The sequence below is a fragment of the Lissotriton helveticus genome, chromosome 10 (assembly GCF_964261635.1).
Source record: "Lissotriton helveticus chromosome 10, aLisHel1.1, whole genome shotgun sequence".
Lineage (NCBI taxonomy): Eukaryota > Metazoa > Chordata > Amphibia > Caudata > Salamandridae > Lissotriton > Lissotriton helveticus.
The window spans coordinates 159,653,288-159,679,486 of record NC_136071.1 but is presented as its reverse complement, the minus strand read 5'-3'; the positions used below and the strand labels follow the sequence as shown (position 1 = coordinate 159,679,486).

Sequence of the window (26,199 nt, the reverse complement as noted above, 5' to 3'; positions counted from 1 at the left end):
GAAGGAGGCACACTGCATGGGCACAGAGTATGAGCTGTGGCGTGGGAGGACAGCCGCAGTGTCGGTAGCTGCCCCGGGTCCGCCCGAGTCAGGACGGGAGAACAGTCCGTAAGATGGCGCCCAGCCGACTCACAGGGAGACAAAGTATCAAGCGGAGTCGCGGCCAAGGGAAAAAACACGATACAATGTGTTCCCCTAGCGGCAATATGCGAGCCCCAAGCATGAAAGAACGCCACAGGGAGCAGGACGAAGCTTGCGTCGCCGTGTACGGTCCAACAGCGGCGGTGATTGTTGCAGCGAGCGAGGCCGGTCCCAGTCGAGAACAAAGACCTGGTAGTAGCCGCGCAGCGCGAGGCAGGGACGGAGACGCTTCGAACGCTGCACCGCCGGGATTCGGCAACAAAGCACACCGATAGATCCGGGGTCCCTTCCCGCTTCCGCAAATACTTGGTAGCAGCAGGATAATCACAGGATTAAGCAGAAAAGCGGGAGAAATGCAAAAGGGTCGGCGGAGCCGAGAGATCAGGCGGCCATCATGGTTGCTGGTTAGGCTCCTCCAATGATGTGATTGTTAAGGGTGAGCATTCTCTAACACAATGAATTTAATTACAGTTTTGTCCAAACAATCAGTTTTCACACCAATACTTTTATTTCCTATAATTCCCGAAATTACATTTTTTATTGTTCTTAATTGTATGCCCCCTCACTCATTTGCTTTACCGAAGTGATGTTATGTATGACATATTTATATACTTGGTGTTTTTATTTTGCAAAACAAGGAATGATTTCTTGTTTTAATAGGGTTTAAACTAAAATACATTTACTAGGAACATCAAAGCCGTTCAAAGTTTATTTTAGTAATAAATGCAAGTCCGCTGTCAGATTCCAAAAGGACCGCGTATGCCGTTGAAATATGTGTGCTCGACCAAGACTCTTGTTCATATCCTTTTTTCACACTTCATCACGACAAAAGTCACCCAAATCTTCCGAAAAGAAACAGAAAGAGGGTACAATGGTTCAGCCTAATTGTGTTTGCATGTATCCTCACATGCACAATCACAAAGATGCACACACCTTTGGTAAAGTTGCCAAACAGACCTTTCAAGGGTTGGCGAGGAACACATTTCTGTATGTAGAAGTAACACTGTTGATTGAGCAGGGTACCTGATCACACTTAGAGGTTATTTTCAGTGGTATCTCTGTTTGGATGGGCATATTACCTGGTTTCACATGTTCTCACTTTTCAAGTTTTAGCTGCATGTGCTGTGTGGGTCAGGGACTGGGATACACTATGTGGGAAAAGGGTAAGAGTTTTTGATCAGTGGATACATTGGAGTTGCTGTGTCATTTTGCCAGGGACTAGGGTTTCCAAAGCTCTTACTCCACTCTGCGGTGCCTTTCTGCTTTGAGGAGAGAAAGTAGTCTTAATGCCAGGGTCCCATAGCCAGGTGTACACACATCCGAATTGGATCACATAGAATGCCTGCCAGAATAGAAAAAGTTGAACAAGCAAAATGACTGAGCACTCACCAGTTGAGTTTGGAGAAAGTTATGTTGCAGATTTATTTGGAAAGGTAATGGGTTAACTTATGGGTGATCTCAGGGCAGCCAGTGATCATATGACCAAGCTGACTGCCTGCCTGATTAGCCAATAAGGGCCAGGAATACACAACATCTGTTCCTGAACTACAGGGGGTTGACCCCATATCTGGGTCTCATTGTCCAGGAACAGAACTCATGCGCATAGGTGGAGCATTACCAGGCAAGGCACCAGTTGCTTAGTCTTACAACTGCCCATGGGAATAATGGGGTACTGTTATTTTCATCCAGGGGCCCTGCCATTATGACTCCTTGGGTACTGGCATGAAGCCCCTATGGGCTCTTTCTTGTGGGCGCTTTTCGCATCAACGTCTTTTAGATCGCCCTTTAAGTCAACATGGAACACATAATAAGAGAAAATAAACCAGTACAATACTTGCATTACATTGGGAATCACAAACATTTAAATAAGGGCAAGTGTTGGGGTGAGTTTAACTGGAGAGGATCTCTCAATGAGGATAAAGCTTGAACCCACTGGATATTTATTGAAAGACCCTCACCCTGGAAGTGACATCATTGGAGTTGTGTGGCTTTGCTCCCCCAAGCCCATCACGCAATAAAGAGGAAGAAGCAAATGGTGAAGGTGTCCAACCTGGAAGGGGAATTCTGCACTAAACTACTGCTTGTCTATGTTGTTGCCATGGTGCAACGCAGGCAGCTGTATATGTTTGTGTAAGGTTATGTGGTTAGAGCTTGTTGAGTTACAGCTTGAGTATCCCAGTGTGGAAACAAAGGGGCATGATGTTTTTTTCTGTCAGTTCTTTTGTTTGTCATTGGTGCATACCGAAGAATAGATGCTTGTTGGACCTGGACCTGTCTCTAGAGTCACCCTAATGTTTTGCTTTTTTCCATCCATTTTTGATGAATTTGTTTTTGTTGCTTTGTTGGCCTTAGAACTCTGTGCACTTTACTACAGCTAACCAGCACTAACATGCTTGGGCTCACTCCCCTAAACATGGTATAAATGGCATAGATCCAATTCACATATTTAATTTACTTAGGAGTCTCTTGTAGAGTGGTATACCATATACCCAGGGCCTGTAAATTAAATGCTTCTAGTGGTCCTGCTGCACTTATTGTGCCACTCACTTAACTTGCCCCTTAACAAATGTTCTATGCCTGCTATTGCAGCCTGAAGTCAATTTTACAATGGCAATTTGACTTGGCAAAATTACTCCTTTGCCAAGCCTTAAACACCCCTAAGGCATGCCCTAGGTAGCAAATAGGACAGGGTGCATTGGAATTAAAAGGTTGGTCATGTCCTCTGAAGTTTTATAAGTCCTAGTAGTGAAACACTCCTAAAATTCTTTTTTTACTACTGTGAGGCCTACCTGTCCCATATGATAACATTGGGTGGGCTTATTTAATTTAATATGTGTTAACTTTTGATTGGAGACAGATAGGCATTTCATGTTTGTTATCTATGAAAATGTAGTTAGAAATTCTCTTTAATGGTAAAGTTGAATTCTAAATTACAAATTTGAAACTGTAACTTTTGGAAAGTTGCCATTTTCTTGCTATTTGGTGCTTGTAGCCTATCCTAGGTCACATGACTGGGCGTAGTTGACAGTTGGACTTCGTTTATTCCTCCCAGACAGTCACACAATAGAGGGATTAGATGTGCCTGAGTGGCCTTCAACTGGTAGGATGGGGGGGGGGGGCTGAGCTGGGCTTAGCCCCACTTGCAACCAAATAGGTTGTGCCCTGCCTTCACACAAAGTTCTTGTCATCACTGCTTTGTTCATGCATCCAGCTTGGAGCCAGGGTAGGGAAGTCAGGAAACGTCAACGACTTCAAAGGGAATCCTCTAGAAACTTCTCCTACCTCAAAGAAGGCACCATGTATAAAGAGACATGCAGACCCACTCTTCAGTTCACTTTCTGGACCTGCGGAAGAACTCTCAGCTGTCAGCCTGTTGCTACTTGGGTTTCCACAAGACTGCTTTGCTGCACCTGGCAGGACTTTGATGCCTGTAACCTGTCTTGAACCCTCAGAGGCCAGCCCTGCTGCTTGAGCCCTGTTGCAGCACTCAAACCCAGGGCTACTAAAGTGACTCCAAGGACTAGTTTGCTGGCCTCCTGTTCAGAACCAGAGGGATATGACAGTGCCCATCATCATGAACCCACACCTGGACCCAACCTCAGTCAGTCCTAAACCCTCAAGTGGTGCCCCTACAGTCCTAGACCCTTGGTGGTAGTGGTAATAGTTCCCAGATAGGCAAATTCCAAAACTTGGGACTAGTGGTCCCTGCAGGGTGCACGCGTGTGCACCGTAACTTCTCCGAGTGCACAATCATGAGTGTGAAGTGTGCACACTTTACATATCACACGCAAGACTGTTCGCATGATTTTATTCCAAAAAAAGGGAGCAAAAAAAGAGCAGCTTTGGTGATCTCATGTGAAAAAGCAGGCCACCCTGAAAGACGGGAGAAGCAGTTTTGTTTTCCTCTTCCACCGCCCTGCCTGGGGGCTGCAGAGAGTAACACATTTTGTAGCAAGTGGCTCTCATACAGGCCGCTTGCTGCATTAGTTTTGAGGTAGCAGGAGCGGTGTGAACATCAGCGGTGTCTCTGATGAATGTATTTATTTAGGCCCTTGCACTAATTAGTATTACTTGGTGTCCAAGGGCATGGTGCGTGTGAGAATAATTGGCCTGGTATATGATGTCCACTATTCTAGTGATCACCTTGCACCAGTCCAAACAACCCTTATGGTGATGGTTGTAAGTCAACCTTATAGACCAGATATTCTAGTGGTAGCGTGGACAGAACAGTCTTAGGCTAAACGACTCTTGAGGGCGTGTAAAGCCAGCTGTTTTACCATATGTAACTCCTTGAATATCAAATGAAAGCACACCACACAGGATATATATAAAATATATATGTATTTATTTACTAACACATTCCTCTGAACTCTTTATGAGATCAGAGGCCAAAGCACATAACAAGATACTTAGTCAGAATATGTTAAGTTGCACAAATTACGGTTAGGCCCTAGGGGCGAATCAAACCATATATTAAGAAAGTGGTATAAGAACCACGTTACGAGAAAAGGAAAGGCCTAGGGCCTAGGGAATCGCTGGGGCTACACTATCTGAACCTTAGTTTAGAAGTAGGAGGCCCACAGGTGGCACTTGCAGTGTCTTTACACACACATGTGAGTCAATGGAAAGTCAATGGGAACTTAGAAGTTAGATTTAGAAGGATTTAGGACACTTCCGGTTTAGCTAGGAGGAAACAACTAAAGACCTAGACACTTGCATAGTCAATACCCTTGGGAGCACCGAAGTACTCGCGTTACCTCACCCACGGACGGCGGGTGCATAGGTGTGAAGATGTGTCGGGTTTCGTCATTGAGTCGTATGGAGCCTTGAAGAAAGATGCTGCAGGCGACCAGGAGGAAGATGCCCGGGTGGATCCAGGGGTGTATCGAGGATGAAGAGGACCTGAAAGCAGAGGGGACAGAGTCTGGGTCACTAGCCAGTGACCGGGTGGAACCAGGAAGGAACCAGACGACGTCGAGGAGCAATCAGGTGCTGTCTTGAAGCTTGTCTTGGCAGCCACGTGGACCAGGAGGCGTCGAGGACAACAAGGTGCTGGAGGCAAGCTGTCCCATAAAGGTTCTCGCAGATGGAGGAGTCGACTTCCGGATTGAAGACAACAAGCCTTGGCAAAGGCAACCCAAACAGGATTCAACAAAGGCTTCTGGTGCAGACCAGCAAGGTCTGGGGTGCCTCACCTTTGCAGGGAAGCAAGGGCCAGTCTGGAGCAACCAGACCAGCGAGGTGGTTCAAAAGGATTGTCGTCACAGAGGCTACTAGCCAACGGGCCAGCAACCGGACAATGCGTCGGGCAGAACAAAAGCAGAAGGGCCCCTCGCAGAACTCGTGGAGTGTGGGGGGCTGATCTTCATCGCAGATGGAGCTCGGGATCGGGGCTTCTCAAACCCCAGTGCACAGCTTCGAGGGTACCTCAGGAGCTGCACAGGTAGCAAGTTGCAGGCTTTTCAAGATGTCCGGTCCCACGTGTCTCGTCGCCTCCACGGATCTCAGCTATGCTGCAGTCGTGAAGAGAGGTTCAGAGAGGTCTGGAAGTCTTGGTCTTGTCAGGCTCTGTGCTCGGGTTCCGGCGGGAACGTCGACAAAGCAAGCCGTTGATTTGCTGGATGGTGCCTGGTTGCCCAGGGTGGTCACTCCTTGGCCACAAGGGAGATTCTTCAGTCTTCAGCTTCAGCAGAATGTCGAAGGTTCAGAGTTTCGTTTCAAGTTTACAATTCAGGATTAATCTAAAGTCTCAGGACTCAGCTCCTACCTTTATACAACTAAAAGGGGCTGGATTACTTTCTAGGTCCCTCCTATGGGTGGGACCAGGAAGGGGGGTGGTTACACCCCCTCTCCTTTGTCCAGTTTCGTGCCAGAGCTGGGGCTGGAGTGCCCCAGCAACCGGTTTGAACTGGGGTATGCATGGAGCGCCTTGTGTGCTCCAGCCAGTGTCTCATTCTATTCAGCCATCCCTGTCCCAATACACAAAGTCCTGTCTGGGGTGGTGCTCGCACCTCCCCAGGCAGGAAACCTATTGTCCGAACCTCTGTGACTGGAAGGACTCCCAGCAGCAGGAGGTCAGACTTGTATCGGTGGCAGCAGCGTCCATTTTGTGACGCTGGGGCTCTGGTTAACTTTAACCGGGATAGTCAGCAACAACATGTCTTCTCCCTCTAGAAGGGTGGAATGCTATCCCCATCACCAGAATTGGCGAGGGGGTAGTATTCCAAAGCGTATGACACCTTACATGACATGTTTGGATAAAGCCAAACCAAAGTTAGCATTTAACCGCGAGGGTTGTAATGCACTTAAGAGTATATGGTATGGCGATATCATAGAACAGCTATAAGGACATGGTTCCGAAAGCTGCAGACAGGCTCAGCTCATGCTAGAGCATCATCTCACACATAGCCAAGCACTCTGCCTCCAGGATTGTTAAGGCCTGCCATAGGAGTGACTTATAGGTTACTGTGTGTCTATATATAAGAGTAGATATAGGAATACTATACCTAAGCAAGGGGTGATTACCCGACCCTGCCCCAGCTGAGTGAGCAGCCAGTTGTGTCAGTTTGGATGGCCAGCCAGGGGTGGCATAATACATGCTGCAGCCCCTGGTAGGCCTTGGTTGCACCTATGCCCTGGGCACCTATGGTACACTTGTACAGGGGTTGATGAGGTGAACCAATTCCCAATTTTGGATGCACCTAGTGTAAATTTAGAGAGAGTGCATCTGGGCTGTGGGTCTGATCAGCAGGCCCACAGCCACATCTAAGTTGAAAACCAGAGAAGCAAAAGAAAAACTGTGGGTGACCATAGGAAGCAGACCCTACTCTCCTACAGTGTGCGGTTTGCTGCATTCAATTGTTCGACTGAGTGTAACTTGTACTAATCTTTCCTTTAAAGTCTGCTGTAGGCATTGTTAATGTTTACCAGCGGAGAGGTGATGCTGCAGAGATTGCTTCTGCTATTCTTGGCCTACTATTCCACTTCTGGGGTGATAATTAAAAAGATAAAGATGAGCCAGCTAGCTTAATCTTCTTGCATCAGTGCACATGCCCCTCTGTCTCTGCAATTTTAGTCCTTATACAGACTGAGCCCTGAAATGTTTGCCATCTAAATCATGCAGCAAACATCACCTAACATATGATGCAGACTCCTCAAAATATAAAAAATGTACCTTTCTTTAGAACGCAGAAGTTTGAAATGAATATGGTACATTAAAGCATTTCACTGCAAAAGTGAGTTTTTAAATGTGAACGTAGAAGCATTCTTGCCTCTCCCTCACCCTGGCAACGTGTTTGTGAACTGAGAGGAAAATAATTTGTCATATGCACCCTGTATGAGGCCCACATTCTTATAAATAGAGCAACATTATAGCATTCATGGCTGGTACCACTAGAGAGTGGCGATGCGGGCGAATGCGTGGTGGGTGGGGGACACATTAAATAAAGAAAATAAGAAATATTGAAAAAAACACTAACCTGCTCGAACATCCTCCGCGCTCTGTTCCAGTCGGCATCTTCTCAACCAGCGTGGGACCCTTAACAACTCCCCTAACCAACTCTGCATGAGGGCAGCACCAGGGTTGGAGGGGCGGCCTCTCTCTCCGCTCCCAAGGACACTGGAGCCCTGCAATTGCTCAAATCCAGCTGTCTTAAGACAGATGGGTTAGAGCTTTCAAAGTGTGCGTGTATGGTTAGCTGTTGCAAGATGGCCGGCTAGAGGACATGCGCACTTTGAAAAGTGATCAGGCAGCCAACCCTCCTCCCTGCTGCTACCACGAAGCAAGCCCCGCCCCATCCTGACACTCGGTTCGGGACGAGCATTTTTGAGAATATTGGTTAGTGGGGCAACTTTCCTGCGCTGAAACGGAGCAGTTTGATAGTTTATTTGTTGATTAATTAAAATCATTACAAACAAGTAAAGCAAAAAAGCAAAAACAAACAAGCATATATACACAAAGCTATTAACATCTTAGAAAAGATCCACCGATTATGGATTGATAAATGACGTTTTTAACAGAATATTAAAAACTTTACAATAAAAAACAAATTATAATGCATAATGCTTACTAAGGTGCCTTATGCTAGCAGCGAATAACATTTTTGCAGCATTTAATTAAAGTGACATATGTTAGCAGCAAATAAAATAATTGCAAATATTTTGCTATTGTCCATTCGTAAACGGTAATAATGTGCATTATGCTTACTAAAGTGACATATGCTAGCAAAAAAATACTCTTTCAACAGCCTCAAACTAAAGTGCAATGTGTTAGCAGCAGATGATGAAACAGCAGCAGTAGTTAATGTGATGCAATCTATGAGCTGTAATGGCTTATAGTGACAGCATATTTACAGTATCAGTAATTAGCCATTAACAATTCACACCAACAAAACAAAATGTAATTTCCTTCAATACTTATCAACAGAGTCCTCATATTAGTTTAAGCTACTGGTACCCCAAACTCGTATAACATTGTTCATAAAACAACCTTTAACCCTTATATATAGAGCAAAGTGCATTATGCATACTAAAATAAAATCCTTACAATAAAATTAAGTAACGTAAACATTGATTAACACTTATACAAGCAAATTTAAATGACACTGGCAATGCCTTAATATAACATCCACTGTTCTAGGGCAATACTAAATACCATTTTAAAATAAGTAATACTATCTCCCTTTTCAAAAAAGAAAAATTTGTAAAACTTTATTGCCGAGCCAATTGTTTTTCTAAATTATTTTGCCATGGAATTCATTTGCTTGGACCATCAATTGTATGAAAACATTTTTCCGCAATATTGATGCACTTAACAAAGAGATGAATGAGTTTGATGTTGTCCCCACTTAAACAGGCGATAATTGCATTCCTGCATGTTCTCACTCCCAATTCATTAAAAATCGGTTTGAGGATGGACTTCCGAGCATCTGCCAGAGCTGGGCATAAGGTTACAATATGCATTAAAGTTTCCACACTTAGCCCACAGAGCCTACAGATACTTGAAGACCATTTATTCTCCCATTTTGGTAATCCATCTTTTGTCGGATATCTTCCCAACCGTAAGTGCATACATTTATTCTTAATTACAGGTCTTAAATGATATGACAGATAGGGTTGGGGCGACAACCTACCAAAAGAGTTAGCTAGTGTCCAAAAATGATTTTTTTTCCTTAAGTCCTCCTTATCCGCTATAGTAGTTAGTAACGCAGCCATTTGATTCACTTCTTTCTTAAAAACTATTTTACTCCTCATTTCATCTTCTATTTTTGAACATTCATAATTGCATAAGCATTCATTTAAAGCATTCATTTAAATATGGCTGCCAATTCCTCGAATATTCACCTTCTGAAATTTCGTGCCAGCACAGCTTTGCTAAGACTTTAAAAATGTAGATTGACGTGCCAATAATTGGTTCTTCAACCCAAATTCTAATCTTATATTGGCACGACTAATGTATTTAGGAATCTTAAAAACCGCTTTATATGTCCTAATTTCTATATCCTCTAGTACTTTCGCGTCTTTGCCCATAAAGATGATCGAGCAATAGTCCAAGGATGGAATTAACTTTGCTCTCATCACCCTCATTAGATGTTCAAAATTAGGACATGATAATTTGTCTCTCACTTTTCTAAAGGCAAAGGCGAGAGAGGAACCCCTGGCTTCAAGATTGTTAAAATGCTGCCTAAATATCAATCCATCATCAAAAGTAATGCCCAGGTATTTATATGTTTTAACATTTTCAATTACCAGGCCGTTAATATTCCATTCTTTTATTCTCGATTTGCCTTTTCCCATAGTCATTATTTTTGTTTTTTTTGTATTAATTGTTATCCCATTTTGTGTGACATAAGAGTTAAATGAGTCGATTAACCTTTTCAACCCTATAACTGTTTGGCTCATTAAAATGGTATCATCTGCATATTGCAGATACTTAATCTCTTTACCGTAAATCGAAGTCGAGTGCGAGTTAACATTTTTAAAATGGGCCGGGAGATCGGCCTTAAAAAGATTGAAACGGTGCAACCGCCCCTTCATTACAGTCCATTAAATCAAACAAATCACTGCCTCGTATTCCAAACTAACCTATTTGAAAGTGCTTTTATATGCAATAATGAAGAAAATTGAGGATTGCTGAAATGCAATATTTGCCTAATGTCACACTGTTTGGTTAAGGAGGAAGACACGATTAATCTCAGCTTTTTAGGTCTCCCTTTCAATAAACCAGCCAATAAGTGAGTATCTTTTATTCTCTCCCTTTATCCTCATATGTTAATGCTTTGTTTTAACTCTTCATGCATAAATTTCACATTGCTTATATACCAATGGAGAGACAGGCGTGCTGTGCAGGTTGTTAAACCAATTTATTGAATTCTAGTAAAGAAACATGTGAGAACATACCTCTTAGGCCAAAACTAGAACCCCATGTACCTATCACATGCATTGTTGGTTTCTTGGCACACATAACCTTGGCTGCAGTGCACAGACACCTTAAACTGCTGCACACACTGGCTTTCCTTGGGGTTTGGGGCGAGGCAGATGGGGCATGTGCTCACGTGCATGGCTTGATCTTCACCACCATGGCAGTGGAATAAACTAACCATGCCACACACAATCACGTGCTCAAGTACCTTTCACTCCAAAGCAATCATTGTTTGAGGCAATAGCAGCTTACAAAATTAATAAAGCTTAAATATGGCTTCATATGTATGTGTATATATGATTCTAGCAATATATCTGTAAAGAGATAGTGTGCAGTCAGTTATGGGTGGGCCCACCTGTTTTATGTTCCCCCTCCTAAAAATCACTCCTAAAGACAACATTGGCACAGAGTCCATAGGGGCAGATTTACAACTGCTGGTGCATCTCTGCTAATCAGCAGGGATGCCCCAGAACAGTTGCGACACGCCAAACCACCCGTGCGCCACCACTGATGCCCCGCATTTACAATGTGGCGCACGGATGGGCAGATGCATGTCGCATCCCCCGGCTGAATGGCGGCGCATAGCTGGAGTTGCGTTGCAAGCGCGACGAAACTCCAGCAAAGCTCGGGGTGCCCCTATGCCTAACATGCTGTGTCAATCCTTGCGCCTGCTTCAAGCAGGCGCAGGGTTTTGATGCAGCATGGCAGTGAAAGTGACTCAATGAAATCTTGAAGATTTCACTCAGCCACTTTTCCGAGGCGTTCCTGCGCCGGAACGCCCCCCTCTGTGCCGGAACGCCCACAAATGGCGCAGGGCTTTACAACATGACGCATCTCCCAGATGCGTCACGTTGTAAATACTCCGCAGCATGGCGCTGCCTTTGCGTCGCCGCTGTGTCACAAAAGTGACGCAACGGCAGCGCAAATGTGCGCACGGGGCTTGTAAATCTGCCCCATGATATCTATTTCAGGGCCAATATTTCACTTGTAATACATGCTGTGTATCATTGATGTACCCTAGTTCTGTGCTAGTCAAGCCCCTGATTCCAATGTTTCACATATCCCCCTCAGATGTAGTACAGGAGAAAAATTATCCTTTAGAAAAATAAATAGCATTTCTCTCTTTCTTGTGTCTGCAGCTGTCCGGGAGCATGAAGAGGACAGGGTCGAAGTCAGCAGCAGCCACACAGACACCGCCTCCTCCCACACAGTGTCGGTCAATAACTCCGGGACCTCCGACGGCAGCGGGGACGTCACCAAGGGTGTAAGTATCCTTCCGGTCAATGCAGGGGCTTCCTGCGGCCAGAGGCCAGTGTCAATTGGGCCCAGGGGCCGTGGGCTGACATAAAGCGAAAGAGAAGTTTCAGATGGAGGAAGCAGGCTGCTCGCCGGCTATCCGCTTAGATTCTGCCATCTGGGCATTGCCCTATTTTTGTAAATGTTTGGCGACGAGAGAACGAGCAAAAAACGGTGTGCAGCCCAGAATTGGCCCTGTCTTTGACATCAAAACAATTGCTTGGCCTGTTTACGTCATTTCTCAATATGCATCGACCAACGTAGGCGTAATGATGCGCTCAGTGCCTTGCTGCGTGGCATTGGAAAGACTCGCTGGCTCCTTATTCTGTGACCTGTTTAGAGGCTTGCTGGCCTCTTGTTCTATGCCCTTAGATGTCTTACTTGAGCATGGGTACTCGCAAAAATTTTCAAGGGGGCCAAAAATGTTGCCTGTAGTGTGATCGAGGGTGGCATTGATGGCAGGTGGGGTGGGGGGTGTAAGGTGGGCATAAGGGAAGCAAAGCCTGTACATACAAGGCTGAATTGCACATTATGCAGCAAGAAAACCTGGGATCAATCCCGGCTTCCCCACTTGACCAAATTGTGTGATCCTAGGCAAATGTTTTATTTCACTTTACTTTCTTTTTCTTTATTATCACATATAACAGGACATCGAGTTACAGAGCCTGAGGGTGAGCACTGTAAGCTTCTCTTGGGTTTTATTTGCTAAACTATAATGTTATCCATGTATAATAGTAACCCTGACAACTCAGATAGTAAACATAGCAACTGACTTGCCTCTTAGTTTACTATTTGCGAAATAGCCAGGGTGGAGGGGAAGCATGAATATTTCTAAATTCATCTTTGCAAACTATCACTTTAAAGATAACAAAAATCACAATGCACTAATATAATCTAATGTTCTAATACCAAATGCTTCTGGATGGTAATGAAATGCACATTTTTAGTTTTGTAAAGACTATCAGATTTTTGCAGTTGCAAAACGTCTTTAAAAATGAAGGTCTTCATAAATTTAAGTGGTGCTAAACAGCTTAATTACTTCCTTTAACTTCAGTTAAGCTGTAAATAAATGTGTGCCCTTTTATTTAACATATTTCTCAATGTTAGTGCTGAGTAGAGAAACAGCAGCCCAGTGCTGCTGATGACCAGGGGGGCCGCATGAAAAGGTCAGGAAGGCCGCATGCGGCCCCCGGGCCGTACTCTGAGTATCACTGCACTAGAGGGACCAGATCTTAAGCTGCACATCATCCTCTAATGCTCCAAGATTGATAAGGGCAATTCGTGTTTGTATGTTTCTGGAAAACCTCTTTTCATGTTGCCATAATAAGATGTTGAGAAGTTTAAAACTCGTTTTATCATCTCCATTCCTGGACTCTTGTGGCATTCAGCAACTTGGTTCCATTTGAAGGTAGAGGCGCATTAGCCACAGTTTAATGTGTGTGTGTGGAATGTGTGGTTTTGCACAGGGTGCACAATCGCAGTCGCGCGGAATCTGGCAGAGGGCCATCGCTATTTACATGGTAGCTGGGGATGTTTAAATACTACTGGGAATGAAGGTCCATATTTAATTAAGATTGTGCAGATGCTGGTGAACACAATGATGCAGAAGATGGCACGTGGCCACACTTGCTCTTAGGGGCATCAACAGTGGAAGGGGAAGATAAACAACGTAGGCACTTATTTAATAAAGGTTTATGTGGGCACTAATGAAACCCAACATGAGGCAAAATACTGCATCCGTTTATTAGCCATTTTTAGCCCCTAGGTTTCGCCAGGTCTTTATGATGGCTAGTAAATTGACAATGTATTTTGCTTCTCATTGCACAATACAGAAGTCTGTGGAGTAGATTCACAAGAGCATTTCTGGGAAATAGTACTAGAGAAGCATTCTTCTACGTACTGATCTATATGTTTGTGAATCAGTCCTCAAACGTTCAACTCCCTATTAGTAAGAGTGAAAACAGGGCAAAGTCCTTTCGATGTGTTCTAGTTATATAGGAATCTTCCCAGAATATACCAATTGTATTCTCCTGTTAAATGTTGTGGAGCTAATTCACACAGGCATGTAAGAGCAGTGCTTAATTTGAGCCAGTAGTTGCCGGTGGTGGCCACCAGAACTTATGTTTCCACATTAGAGGTTTACTGAGTGCAAGAGAGGGAAAAACACAAAGATTGGAAAGATGGGGGAAGAGAAAGACAGCAAAACCATCAAAAACGGAGAAAGCAGGAACCTGCAAGAGTGAGATAAAGGGGCAGAGAGTGTCCGTTTAGGTCTATAAAGACATGAGGTGGATTTAAAGCTACCAGCCTTGGTATATGACCCACCAATGTTTTATTGCACTTCCTGTGGGCTTCCGAGCAGAACTTCAGGCACCGGCATTTTTTCTTTCAGAATCATAACACTGTGTAAGAGTCCATTAAAGAATACTACTTTACATACTCCAAAATGTCTTTGTGGCTAGGCTTCCAATTTTCCTAATATATTTACATATTTTTTTCCATGCAGTCTGCAAAAAGCCGCAACATCAGTGTCAGGTCTACAAACCCAGAGCCTCCAGGAAGTGATTCCATTCTTCGGCGTCACATGGAATATGCCACTCCACGCAGGTAGGACACCGCAAAGGGAACAGAGCACCTAAATCACAGGCATGACTTATGTGTGTGGTTCATGAGAAGGGCAGTGTCGACCCAAGGTTCAACTTACAGGTTATGAACAAGAGAGCAATTACTCCATTCAAAGACTGTGAAAAATGCTACTTGATGAAGCCAGGGTCTCTAAAATGGTTGGGTGATCAATGGACTGCACTGGTCTCAATGAACATGGGACTGTACTGTACTGTATTCTACTGATATCCGTATAGTACTTTCAGTGGCCTTCTTCGAGTCCTAACATGGATTCTCGGAGCGTAGAGTGGCCTGTATGGAACATGTTGGTAAGGCACATGCGATTCGATCAATATAGTGGAAGTATGCTGCACCTGCACATACGCGTGAGATATGCAACGTGTGTAGGAAACAGAGGCAGTTTTATATGCAGGTACTTGTCATCTACAGATTGGACAGTATTGTATGCTAAAAGCGCTGTTAACAGTGCTTAATGTAAGCCGGTGGTTTCCGGTGCTCGACGCTGGCACCTAATTGCCAGCACCGGGGTTTATGACAGCCTGCCACATAGTGGTGCTGTCTGGCTAATTTAGTTATGAGCACAACAGCAGCTGTTTATTAGTTCTGTTTACATTTACAATGACTAATACCTCCTTCATAGGCCATTCTTATAGCATTGGGGGCCTGGAATAGTGTGAATTGTCACCCTTGTAAGAGTGTGATGGTTAATAGCTGTGTTTGTACTGTCATTGGCAGCGGGCAGGGACAATGTGTGGTGCAAGCTGCAGTGGTCTTCCAACGAGAGCCCCGGCACCTATTCTTTTAACAAATTAAGCACTGATTGTTCATGTGTATTGGTGGAGTCTGGTAGTATATATGGATTCTTCCCAGCAGTGTTTACACCCTAATTATTAGAAGTAGCATTAAACCATCAGACAGTTTAATAATTAATCCAGTAAGAGCTGCAAAAGGACCGCCCTCCAGCAGATATTGTTAAGCCAACTGGGATAATACATGAAGTCAACCTGACTGAGGACTGTTCGGCCATGTTAAGCCATATTAGACCATAACTAATAAATAAAAGACTTTGATCGGCACTAACAAAGGGAATTTTCTTTTTACTCTCCCCAGGTGAAATACATTTCCAGTGAGTGCTGATGACTAAGGTTCTTGTTGAGAGCTTGGCAGATACAGAACATTTGTTGCATAGCAGCAGACACGCCATCCACCATATTTATAGTGTAAAGGCCTCTGCGCACTGTAAATAGGGTGGGCAGGACATCTGCCCCTTTCTAGTGATGTCCAACATCTGCACATCTAACAAAGTCTAAATAAGGTCATTAATACACACAGAGACACAGACACACACACACACACACTTTTCTTTACAAAGGTTAAAGTAATGTTATAGTTAGGTGAATATGTCAGTGATAACATTAACGTTTTGATAAAAACTCAACTGAAATTTACCAGTATCAGAGCTAACTATAAATGGCACCCCATTTGACACTGCTTATGATCACATATATTACATCACTCATGACATGGTCTAGGACATAATTTATGACATCACTGATGATATCTGAAATTATGGATCACTGAAAGAATATCGACGGACAGAATATCGACCTACAGAATTATCGATGCTGGAATATCGAAGGCAAGCATATCGACACCCTATCTACAACATTGTAAGTACAAAAATATCGGAAAAAAATATCGATGTTAAAAATATCGTAATTAAAAATATCGGTTTTTTTTCTGTAAAAAAAAAAAGTAAAATAAAGTAAATAATACTTATAAATAAAATAAACATATATAAACATATTTAATAATGTTTAAAATTAATAAAGAATACATATTTAATAATACAACTTTAATTAAAAATATACATACAATATATAATATATACTTACTTAATAATAATTGTTAATAATTATTTTAATTACTTTTAAATTATTAAAAAATACTATAAATTACAAATACATCTACACACATAAAATAAAACATAAATAAAAATTAATAGTTATATTTAATAAATAAAACAAATTAAATATACTTTCAATATTTTTAAAGTTAATTAAATACAACATTATCTGAAAAATGCAAAAAATATTAAATACATAAATAAATAAAACTACTATTTAAAGTCCAAAAGAACTACAGTAATGAAAACATTGGATAGCGTAGAACATACAATTACTATTCCCACTCCAGAAAATTCAACAGTAGGGAAAGCGTTAAATAGCGTAGGGGTAAAAATTACTATTCCCACTCCAGAGAGTGCAACAGTAAGAAAAACGTTGGATAGCGTAGGGGTAAAAATTACTATTCCGACTCCAGAGAGTGCAACAGTAGGGAAAGCGTTGGATAGCGGGTGGGTAAAATTAATATTCCCACTCCAGGGAGTGCAACAGTAGGGAAAGCGTTGGATAGCGTAGGGGTAAAAATTACTATTGCCACTCCAGTGAGTGCAACAGTAGGGAAAGCGTTGGATAGCGGGTGGGTAAAAATGTATTATTCCCACTCCAGTGAGTGCAACAGTAGGGAAAGCATTGGATAGCGTAGGGGTGAAATTACTATTCACACTCCAGTGACAGCAACAGTAGGGAAAGCGTTGGCTAGCAGGTGGGTAAAAATTACTATTCCCACTCCAGTGAGTGCAACAGTAGGGAAAACGTTGGATAGCGTAGGGGTAAAAATTACTATTCCCACTCCAGTGAGTGCAACAGTAGGGAAAGCATTGGATAGCGGGTGGGTAAAAATTACAATTCCAACTCCAGAGAGTGAAACAGTAGGGAAAGCGTTGGATAGCGTAGGGGTAAAAATTACTATTCCAACTCCAGAGAGTGCAACAGTAGGGAAAGCGTTGGATAGCGGGTGGGTAAAATTAATATTCCCACTCCAGGGAGTGCAACAGTAGGGAAAGCGTTGGATAGCGTAGGGGTAAAAATTACTATTGCCACTCCAGTGAGTGCAACAGTAGGGAAAGCGTTGGATAGCGGGTGGGTAAAAATATATTATTCCCACTCCAGTGAGTGCAACAGTAGGGAAAGCATTGGATAGCGTAGGGGTGAAATTACTATTCACACTCCAGTGACAGCAACAGTAGGGAAAGCGTTGGCTAGCAGGTGGGTAAAAATTACTATTCCCACTCCAGTGAGTGCAACAGTAGGGAAAACGTTGGATAGCGTAGGGGTAAAAATTACTATTCCCACACCAGTAAGTGCAACAGTAGGGAAAGTGTTGGATAGCACAGAAATTAAATATAACATACTTATAAATAATTTTTGTATTTAAAATAAATATTAATTTACATTTTAAACAACTCAACATCATTTAAAAATAGCCAATAATAATTATAAAAAACATAATTATAATTGAATAATTAATTAACAATAAATTAACAATAAATACCAATAAATATTAATGAATAAATATTAGTTACCAAATAATAAGTATTAAAAAAGTAAAAGATTTTTCTAAGAAAAGAACATTTTAATGAATAAAAATTGATTAGCAATTTTAAAAATTAAACAATATAATTATTTTTTATACCAAAATATACTTTCTATAAAACATGAATTACCAATTAATAAAAAATAATTTCCAAATAAAAAATAATAAGTACAAATTTAAAAAGTATTTACCAATTAAAAAAAATGATTACCAATTACAAACATTATTTATCAATTACAAACATTAATTACCAATTAACAAAATGAATTACCAATTACAAACATTAATTACCAATTAAAAAAATAAATGACCAATTACAAACATTAATTACCAATTAAAAAAGTTAATTAACAATTAAAAAATGTAATTGCCAATTATTAGTTTATTGAAAATAATTTAATTATGAATACCAAAAAATAAAAATAAATCATTGCTTGATTACAATTAAAATACTTCCCACCCAATTCCCCTATAAACCCACTACCCGCTACAGAACTTACATCCAAACATTCATTAAAATTCATTAATAACTCCTAAAAATTAATAATTAATTTACTAATATTAAATTACTTCCCACCCTATTCCCCTATAAACCCACAACCCGCTCCGGTACTAAAACATAAAATTTACATAAAAATAACATTATTAATATATAAAAATAGTACACATATAATTTAAAACAAGTAAAATACTTAACAAAAAACATATACCACATACATATTAAATACATAATAAAATACATAACAAAAGTACAAAAATCGATATTAGTAACATCGAGATTAGTAACATCGATATATTTAATATCGATATTACTGACTTCGATATTACTTACATCGATATAAAAAAAAATCGATATTACTTACCTTAGGGTCGATATTCTGTCCAACGATATTCTTGACCTCGATATTCTGTACCTTCGATATTAAAAACTTGATATTTCTGTAGGTCGATATAAAAAACTCGATATTTAGACTGTGCACCCTCAAATTACATCCCTGATGACATCATCCAATGAATGTACTAATTTATTTTATATTTTACATTGTGGTGGATAACTACAATATTACTTTTCTACCTAATTTTGTACAGCCTGTGTCCAGCTAATGGGTGTAAATATGTACAAAACGCATGTGCTTCTAATGTATCATAGGTGTGAAGAGGTATTGAACATGTTATAAATCTTGACATTGAAAACTAACTTGGTGCAGGTGGCAGTTGACAACTTGTGTTCAGCATGTTCCAAGTTTTCAACAGAGAATGAAGGCTGCAGGTAGTATAATCTTTAGCTCCTTCAGGCCCTTGTTATTTTACGTGAATAGTTGCTTTTTAGACAAGTTTTGCATAAAGTGTACACTGTTCTTAGTAGATACTTTTTAATACTCTGGGGTGTATTTCTCATGAGAGTTTCACTGTCTGCAAACAGTGTAGTACAGAGTAAGCTCTCTCCATAGAGTAAACAGTGTTACCAGTACCCACTTTTCTACTCATATCCACTTCATTTCTCAGTGTAGGTTCAGTGACTGTCAGGGTTTTGATACAGCTAAAGGCTGTCAGTAGATTGTGTTACTTTTGTAACAGGGCTTGAGTATCTGGAGGAACTTGAGGGTGATTACGATGGCACCGGCAACCTGCAGGTGGCGGTTTCACCGCCATCTCAAAGCACTTCTCCACCCGTCATATTACGATGGCGGGTGGCGTGCTGGCAGATGCAAAATCCGTCTGCCATGGGTCCGCCACAGGAAATCAGTATGATTGCTTGTCGACCCACCAAGCATCTCTAAACTGGTGGCGATGCCTAGCAGGCACCATCCCCAAGATTAGGATGCTGCGACCCCGCCAGCCTGTGTATGGCGGTTCAACCTCCATTCACAGGCTGGCCAGGACTGCATTTGGGGGCTGTTGTGGGCCCCCCTTGTGTTGGGGGGGTAGGTGTGCACTGGGGGATCCAGGTGGCAGGCACTGCAAGGTGTCTGCCACGTAGTGCAGGGGAATGCAAACAGTGCATTTCGAACATTGCGGCGCGTGCTGCAGCCATCAGCACCCACCGCAATGTCAGAGATACACAATGCGACTGCCACGGTGGCGGTCGCATTGTAATCTCATGTGTGGGACCGCCGCATTACAGGTGTCCGGTCCCAAGACCCGGCATGATGGCGGACAGACGGAAGTCCGACTGCCATCGTAATGAGCCCCTTGTTTTTTTCTGAACAGTTGTATACAGATTGAACACCGTGTGCAGGATAGGTCACGGTTCATAGTCAACACGACCTCGGCTACCCATGAAGAATATGGTATAGGGTCAATGTTGGACATAACACAAGCTTGCTTTACCTATGGGGGTTATATGTATGATAGCAGTAATGTTGCTTCACATTATTCTGAGCTATTTTGCACTTAAACTTTCATAGCTCTAATGCTATACCGGTTTAAAGAGCAATGTGTACCAATGAAGTATGGATAATGTCATCAGTGATGTCATCCATTATGTCATAGGACATGTCATGAGTGATGTAATATGTGAGATCATAAGAAGTGCATGGCAGAGCGCACGTTATAGTTATCTATTCTAACTGTAACTGGAGACTTTCTGGGTTTTTTGTAGTTCAAAACGTTAATGTTATCTCTGGCATATTCACCTAATTATAATGTTACTTTAACCTTTGTTTATTTCTGTGAAATTCTAAGGTTTTTTTTTAAGCACAAACAGATCTATTTATCAGACCTAACTATAACATCTCTTTAACCTTAGTTTTTAACAGTGAATTTCTAGTGTTTTTTTAATGTAAACTCTAATTTTACTACTATATATAAAGCCAACCCTTGCAGTGCTCGGCATTCGACCATGTGCACCGAAGGGTTGGGCACAGGGCTTGACCACAGGCCAGGCCCTGCAGCAAACCCTTCACCACAGGTAGGCAAACCACGCTGCTCATAGCCTTTGCCCAGGCCCTGTGGCCAACCTACCCGAAAGCAGCCAACCTCCCACAGACAGCCAACAGAATGCTGCACAGACCCTTCAGTGCCGTGGGTGTTGGCCACAGGGCTTAACCTGCTGCCAGGCTCTGTTGCCAAACCCCCAGCGGCTGCTAACCCCACATAATGCACAGCCTTTGGCGTGCGCAGTAGAGAGTTGGCCTTCGGGCCCTGACGACCGCAGCCCCTAGAGCAAAACGTATATATTAAGGAGAAGGGTGGACAACCCCCTCCTCGACCCGTAATTGGCCCCAGGGACCACAGCCCCAGGCCAGTCTATTAAAAAGGGAAGCGGGACGTTGTGGCCTCCCTCCCAAAGACTTAAAGGGCCCTGGGGCCAAATACAATAAAACAGGGGAGGAGGGTGTGCAACCCACTCCCCAGCCTTATTAGGCCCGGGTACCCCATCTCTGGAGCTGTTCATTCTTTTAAAAAAAGAAAATGGCCGAGTGACCCCCCCTTCCAGAGTCTTCTCAGGCTCTGGGCCCCCAACCTCCCAGGGCCGTCCATTTTTAAAAGAGGAGGGTGGCCATGCAGCCTCCCTCCCTCAGCCTCATTTAGCCTCAAGGAACCTATCCCACAGGACTGTCTGTTTATTAAAAGTTTTTTTTTTTAAACAGGAGCTATGAAATTGCTCCAGTCAGTTGGGAGAAGACTAGTATTCTGTTTCCCTGCCCATAGTGATACAGGAAGGGAAACAGAACACATATTGCTCCACCCTGGGACAGAGATGGGAATCAATAATTTGGGGATATCTTTTTTTATATCTTCGTAGTGGCATTTCGATTGTTCAAACCCCAAGGCCCCCATTAATGTCTGTCTACGCTTGCCAAATTGTGGGACGCATTGAACCGTGTTTTGTACTAACTATTAAACGCTAGGCTGGGGGCTAAATGCCTCCTAGAGCAACCTTAACCTATCCCCACATGAATAGCCTACAAGATGATTTGTGAGATGTAGGAATGTTAAAGCACACCCCCAAAACTTCATTGTGTATTTTCTCTCAAGCTTCTCAAATGTAACAAACTCCCCTGATTTGTATAAATGAGCTAGCCTGCGAAATCCTTTTTCGTCCCTATCCCGCTGCGACCGATGTTATCTCTTGTTGGAGCATCAGAGTTCTCAATAGTGGTCAAATGGACTTCTCCCATTTTGATTTTAGCTCTTTTTAGTGATAAAGTGTACCCCTGAGTGGGGGATCTTCTCATCATATTCAAGATTTAAATGTCATGAAATATGTTGGCAGGCATGAAGACCAACTTGTTGCATCACTTCTGACACACAAGTTATGTTAAACGGATTCATTTCAGTGATTCCAATTTGAACAGCATGCGCAACTGCTTACACATAAAAATATCCAAATCAAGAAGAGCTCATGCCCCTTTTTCAAAAAGGAAGCAGAGTATTTTGGACTCTTGAACGTTTGCCTATCCAAAAAAAGATGTTATACAATTCAGTTGTTGAAAGAAGCACTTCTCCAAATGGAAGAGACTGAAGTAGACCCTAGGAACCTATACCTTTGCCAATATTCTGAAATATAATAGACATTGAGTCACTCACAGGGTTGGGAAGGCATATAAAGTATGGGAGACTGGGATCATGAAGGTACCACGCTGCACAGCAAAGATTTGGCTTGGCATCCCCATTTCCAGGTAATGCTGAGCGCTTCCATGGTTACTTTTAGTTTGCATCCATTTAGTCCCATGTGCACCTTGTTGTTTTCTGCCTTTCTGATTCCCCATGACAATAGCTTCCTCTTAGTTGCCCTCATTGTTCATAGGTCCTTGTGATTGCAACCCAAGATCACCCATCAAGATCACGCATACTTCACCATATCTTTCTTATTTTCTCTGCCTACCCATACCGTCCAAATGCAGGTTCTACATTTTCGGTCTTTCATACTAGACCGCGCATGCGCTGTCTGTTGCAAAATGTATTGTCATCTTACAGTGGGTTTAGTGCCCACCCTTTGCTTAATGTTGGTTGGTCTCATAGTCATTCTCTTTTGCTTGCTTCTTATTTGTCAGTTTGTGTGACCTTTAATTCACATTATGTGTCTGGCCCTCCCCCAGGGTATCACTCATTCCTTCCACTGCTCACCTTTTTGGTGCTCCTGTTTTTCTTTTTTTTTTTCAGCACTCCTCCAGAGTGCATGAGTTTTCCAACAGTATCCCTCAAGTACTCTCCTTCTCTGCTGCACTCATGTTGCTCTTTCCCTGCCAGTGTGTTTTTTCCCTTCCCCTGGTGCACTCAACTTCCTCTGCTTCACCTCCCCGCGTTGCTTTTTTGCCATGTGCTTCTCCTCCCACAGTCCTACATTGCGCTCTCTCTGGTCTGTTGCTTCCCAGCTCCATGTTCCTGTATCTGTTTGTGTCCTTTCCCTCACCTTCTGTGTTGCTTCCTCACCAGCTTCCTGTATGTTGCTTCCGCCTGCCTCCAATGCTGATTCTTCCACTCTGCTGTTGCTTCACCACCTCTCCCTCTGTGATCACAACCCACATCTGTGTTGCTTGCTTCCCCCACTCATGTTGCATCCCCATGCGCTCATGCTACTTTTTTCTTTTTATTTACTGATCCAAATAGTTTCTTTAAACAAAAAGAAAAAAACACTTGTTGTAATTTGCAGGTGTGAGCACGTTTGGTGCGTGTACTTATTAAACAACTTTTTTTCCTCCTATTTTAACCATGCTGCAAAGCATTGGGAATGCAGCACTACATAACTAAAAAGAATGGGCGAGACCTATTGGCTTGGCCAATGCTTGTTGTGTTTTGATCACTTATTGGTTTCTGGACTCCTTCTTTAATACACATGTGTTTAAACTGCCTGTCCCTCATGCTCCATGTGCTGTGTCCCAGTTTTGCTGAGTTGTACATCTGCCCTATGCCCCCAAATTGTCGAAAAAAACTCCTCTTGCTGTGTAAAGTGCCTTTACATTATCTTCTTTTAATAGACATCTGAGAAAACTTCTCTAGGCGCCATATAAGCAAAGCTGACCCCATGCTGTTGATCACTTTGTTTTGTTCTGTTCAGTGCTTTCCATAAAAGCGCTATAAGAAAGAGTAAATACTTTACCAACCCACTAAATGGTCACTTGCTTGGACGCCTGTTGAGGCGTACATTAAAGGCAGCCATGTATAATACAGCAATACTTACACAAGAATATAAGCATTACAGTATAATCACATTTCCAATACAGTAGTTATTGTTAAAAAAAAATCCCATCGCTATTTAACTCCCCAGGCACAGATATTGCTCTGGCAGTCATGAAAGACAACGTGGGGCGACGCTCAAAAGAAGACTTACATTATATATTTTCTTTTCTTTAAAAAAAAAAATATAAACTGAAAAGAAACACAATTTGTCCTGTATGTTTACATTTGAGAAATGACAGTATTTACAGCAGTCAGGAATTCACAAAAGGTTTCCTGGCAGGCTTAACTGCTTTTGTGACTTGCATCTCTCCAGGAGTGCAGATAAAGCCATAGTAGTAAGTCCCGGCACAGGGTGGGAAGCGAATTAACAAACTCGGGCAATTGTTGGTATTCTCAAACTCCTGTCATTACAACCCTGAAAATAGTCATAGGTGTACTCTTCAAAAGGGCTCGAGTAGCTCTTCTTCCCAGATGGACTGGGGGACAGATCACCCCAAGGTTTACTGCGAGTGTTGAGGAAGGGATTTCTTCACAGGGAAAAATATTTATTTCTTAAAAAAAACAAAATGTGCATTCACACAGCGGGCTTGATTCCTCCTGTGTTTCTATCATTGGCTGGCCCTCCACTATGGCGGATGAGCAAAACCCCTCTGCCCAGCAGCCTCGAAATGTGAAAAAATAATAATAAAACATGTTTATTATCGTTTTATTTTTCAAGTTCTAAGGGCCGAGTCTTGGGGGTGGGCCATCATGGGGGCAGTCACGGAGGGGGAGTGGTGGGCACTGCTGTCAATGCATATGTGGGTTTTGGTGGGCCAAACCGACATGCGCATTGAAATGTCTCCAACCCGAGCTGCGTTACCAGGTTGGAGACAGCAGTTACAGTCTCTCAGTCTCCCTGAGAGCGCAAATCGAGGACGCTCAGGCCAATCATGATGCTGCTCTAATGCAGCATTAGAGCAGCGTTAGGATTGTCCAGAGGGAAGTCTGGGAGCCTGTGCTGCAGTGGAGCTAGAGAGGAGCAAAAGAGTGCCGATGCAGCAGGGAAGTTCTGTTTGTTTGTTTTATTGTTGTTATTTTCTCGTCACCTGCCCCCCCACCACTCTGTGCGGAGACTAGCTGCTACTGGTTTTTATGCTATATGGAATTGTGATAGCATCCCTCAAAAGATGTCACATGACGTCTGTGGTGTTTTCCACACTTAACTAAGAAAGGAGATCCTTTAACAAGTTAGTAAGTGGGATTTATTGAACCTCATCCACGAACTGCCTGCTTCCAACTGTCCGGTAAGAACAAGAACTCTACATTCTCAAGAAGAACATTCTCACAAGGAATATGAGCAACAGCTACATTCTAAGGTATATTTAAGTAAGTGACAAAGGTACATATTAAATTAATACAGAAGTGTCACACATCTCCCTTCTTTCACAAAAATAGATAAAAAGCATTAGTATAAACTAAACATATGATCAACACAATAATAAAATTGAATTTTTCATCTGGTAAGAATCAAACATAATCCTTCATATAGACAGGAAGTCTACGTATTCTCTGACTTTGTTCTCGAGTGCCAGAAAGATTTCTAGAAGAAAGATCAGGAGTGTTTAACGTACTAAAAGACCCTTTATGACCATTCGTATTCTTACAAGTGTTATCTGAAAGAGACTAGTTTGGATTAACAACTACAATCCGATTCTTATTCCATATTCTTCCATCTTTTGTTTTGACAGCATTCTTAAAGATCTTAATTACAGGTCTGACTTCAGTATACTTAGACCATGGACGACAACCCACTGGAGCTTTGATCTTGACATTGTCACCTACATTCACATCATGAAAGTGAACTCATTTCTTATCATCAAAATATGCTTTTCTATCAGATTGTTTTTTTAATTCTCTCTTTCTCCATTCCCCAATGTGATTATAAACTAAACCTTTGTTTAGTCTCATCCATTCTGGACACAATTTTGTGTTAGGAATTCGCCCTTTAAACCATTCAAAAGGTGGTCGCCCCGTGGTGGAATGTGGCGACATACGATAGGAAGTAATTCTTTCTTGTAAAGAATCTTTCCAATTCATACCATTAACTCTTGCGAGTTGTATACATTCTTTGAGCATTTTATTAACCCTCTCAACAGCCCCATTAGTTTCTG

General features: G+C 42.3%; 1 protein-coding gene across 5 annotated transcripts in view; it reads left to right on the top strand.

Annotated features, from left to right (window-relative positions):
* Positions 1-26,199, top strand: part of CARD11 (caspase recruitment domain family member 11) — a 1,114,500-nt gene that overhangs the window by 946,080 nt on the left and 142,221 nt on the right. For all 5 annotated transcript variants that reach the window (XM_078664998.1, XM_078664996.1, XM_078664999.1 and 2 more), the window contains exons 11-12: positions 11,701-11,825; positions 14,364-14,464. In XM_078664998.1, the coding sequence (XP_078521124.1) occupies positions 11,701-11,825; positions 14,364-14,464 (226 nt within the window). The remainder of the gene's footprint in view (positions 1-11,700; positions 11,826-14,363; positions 14,465-26,199) is intronic.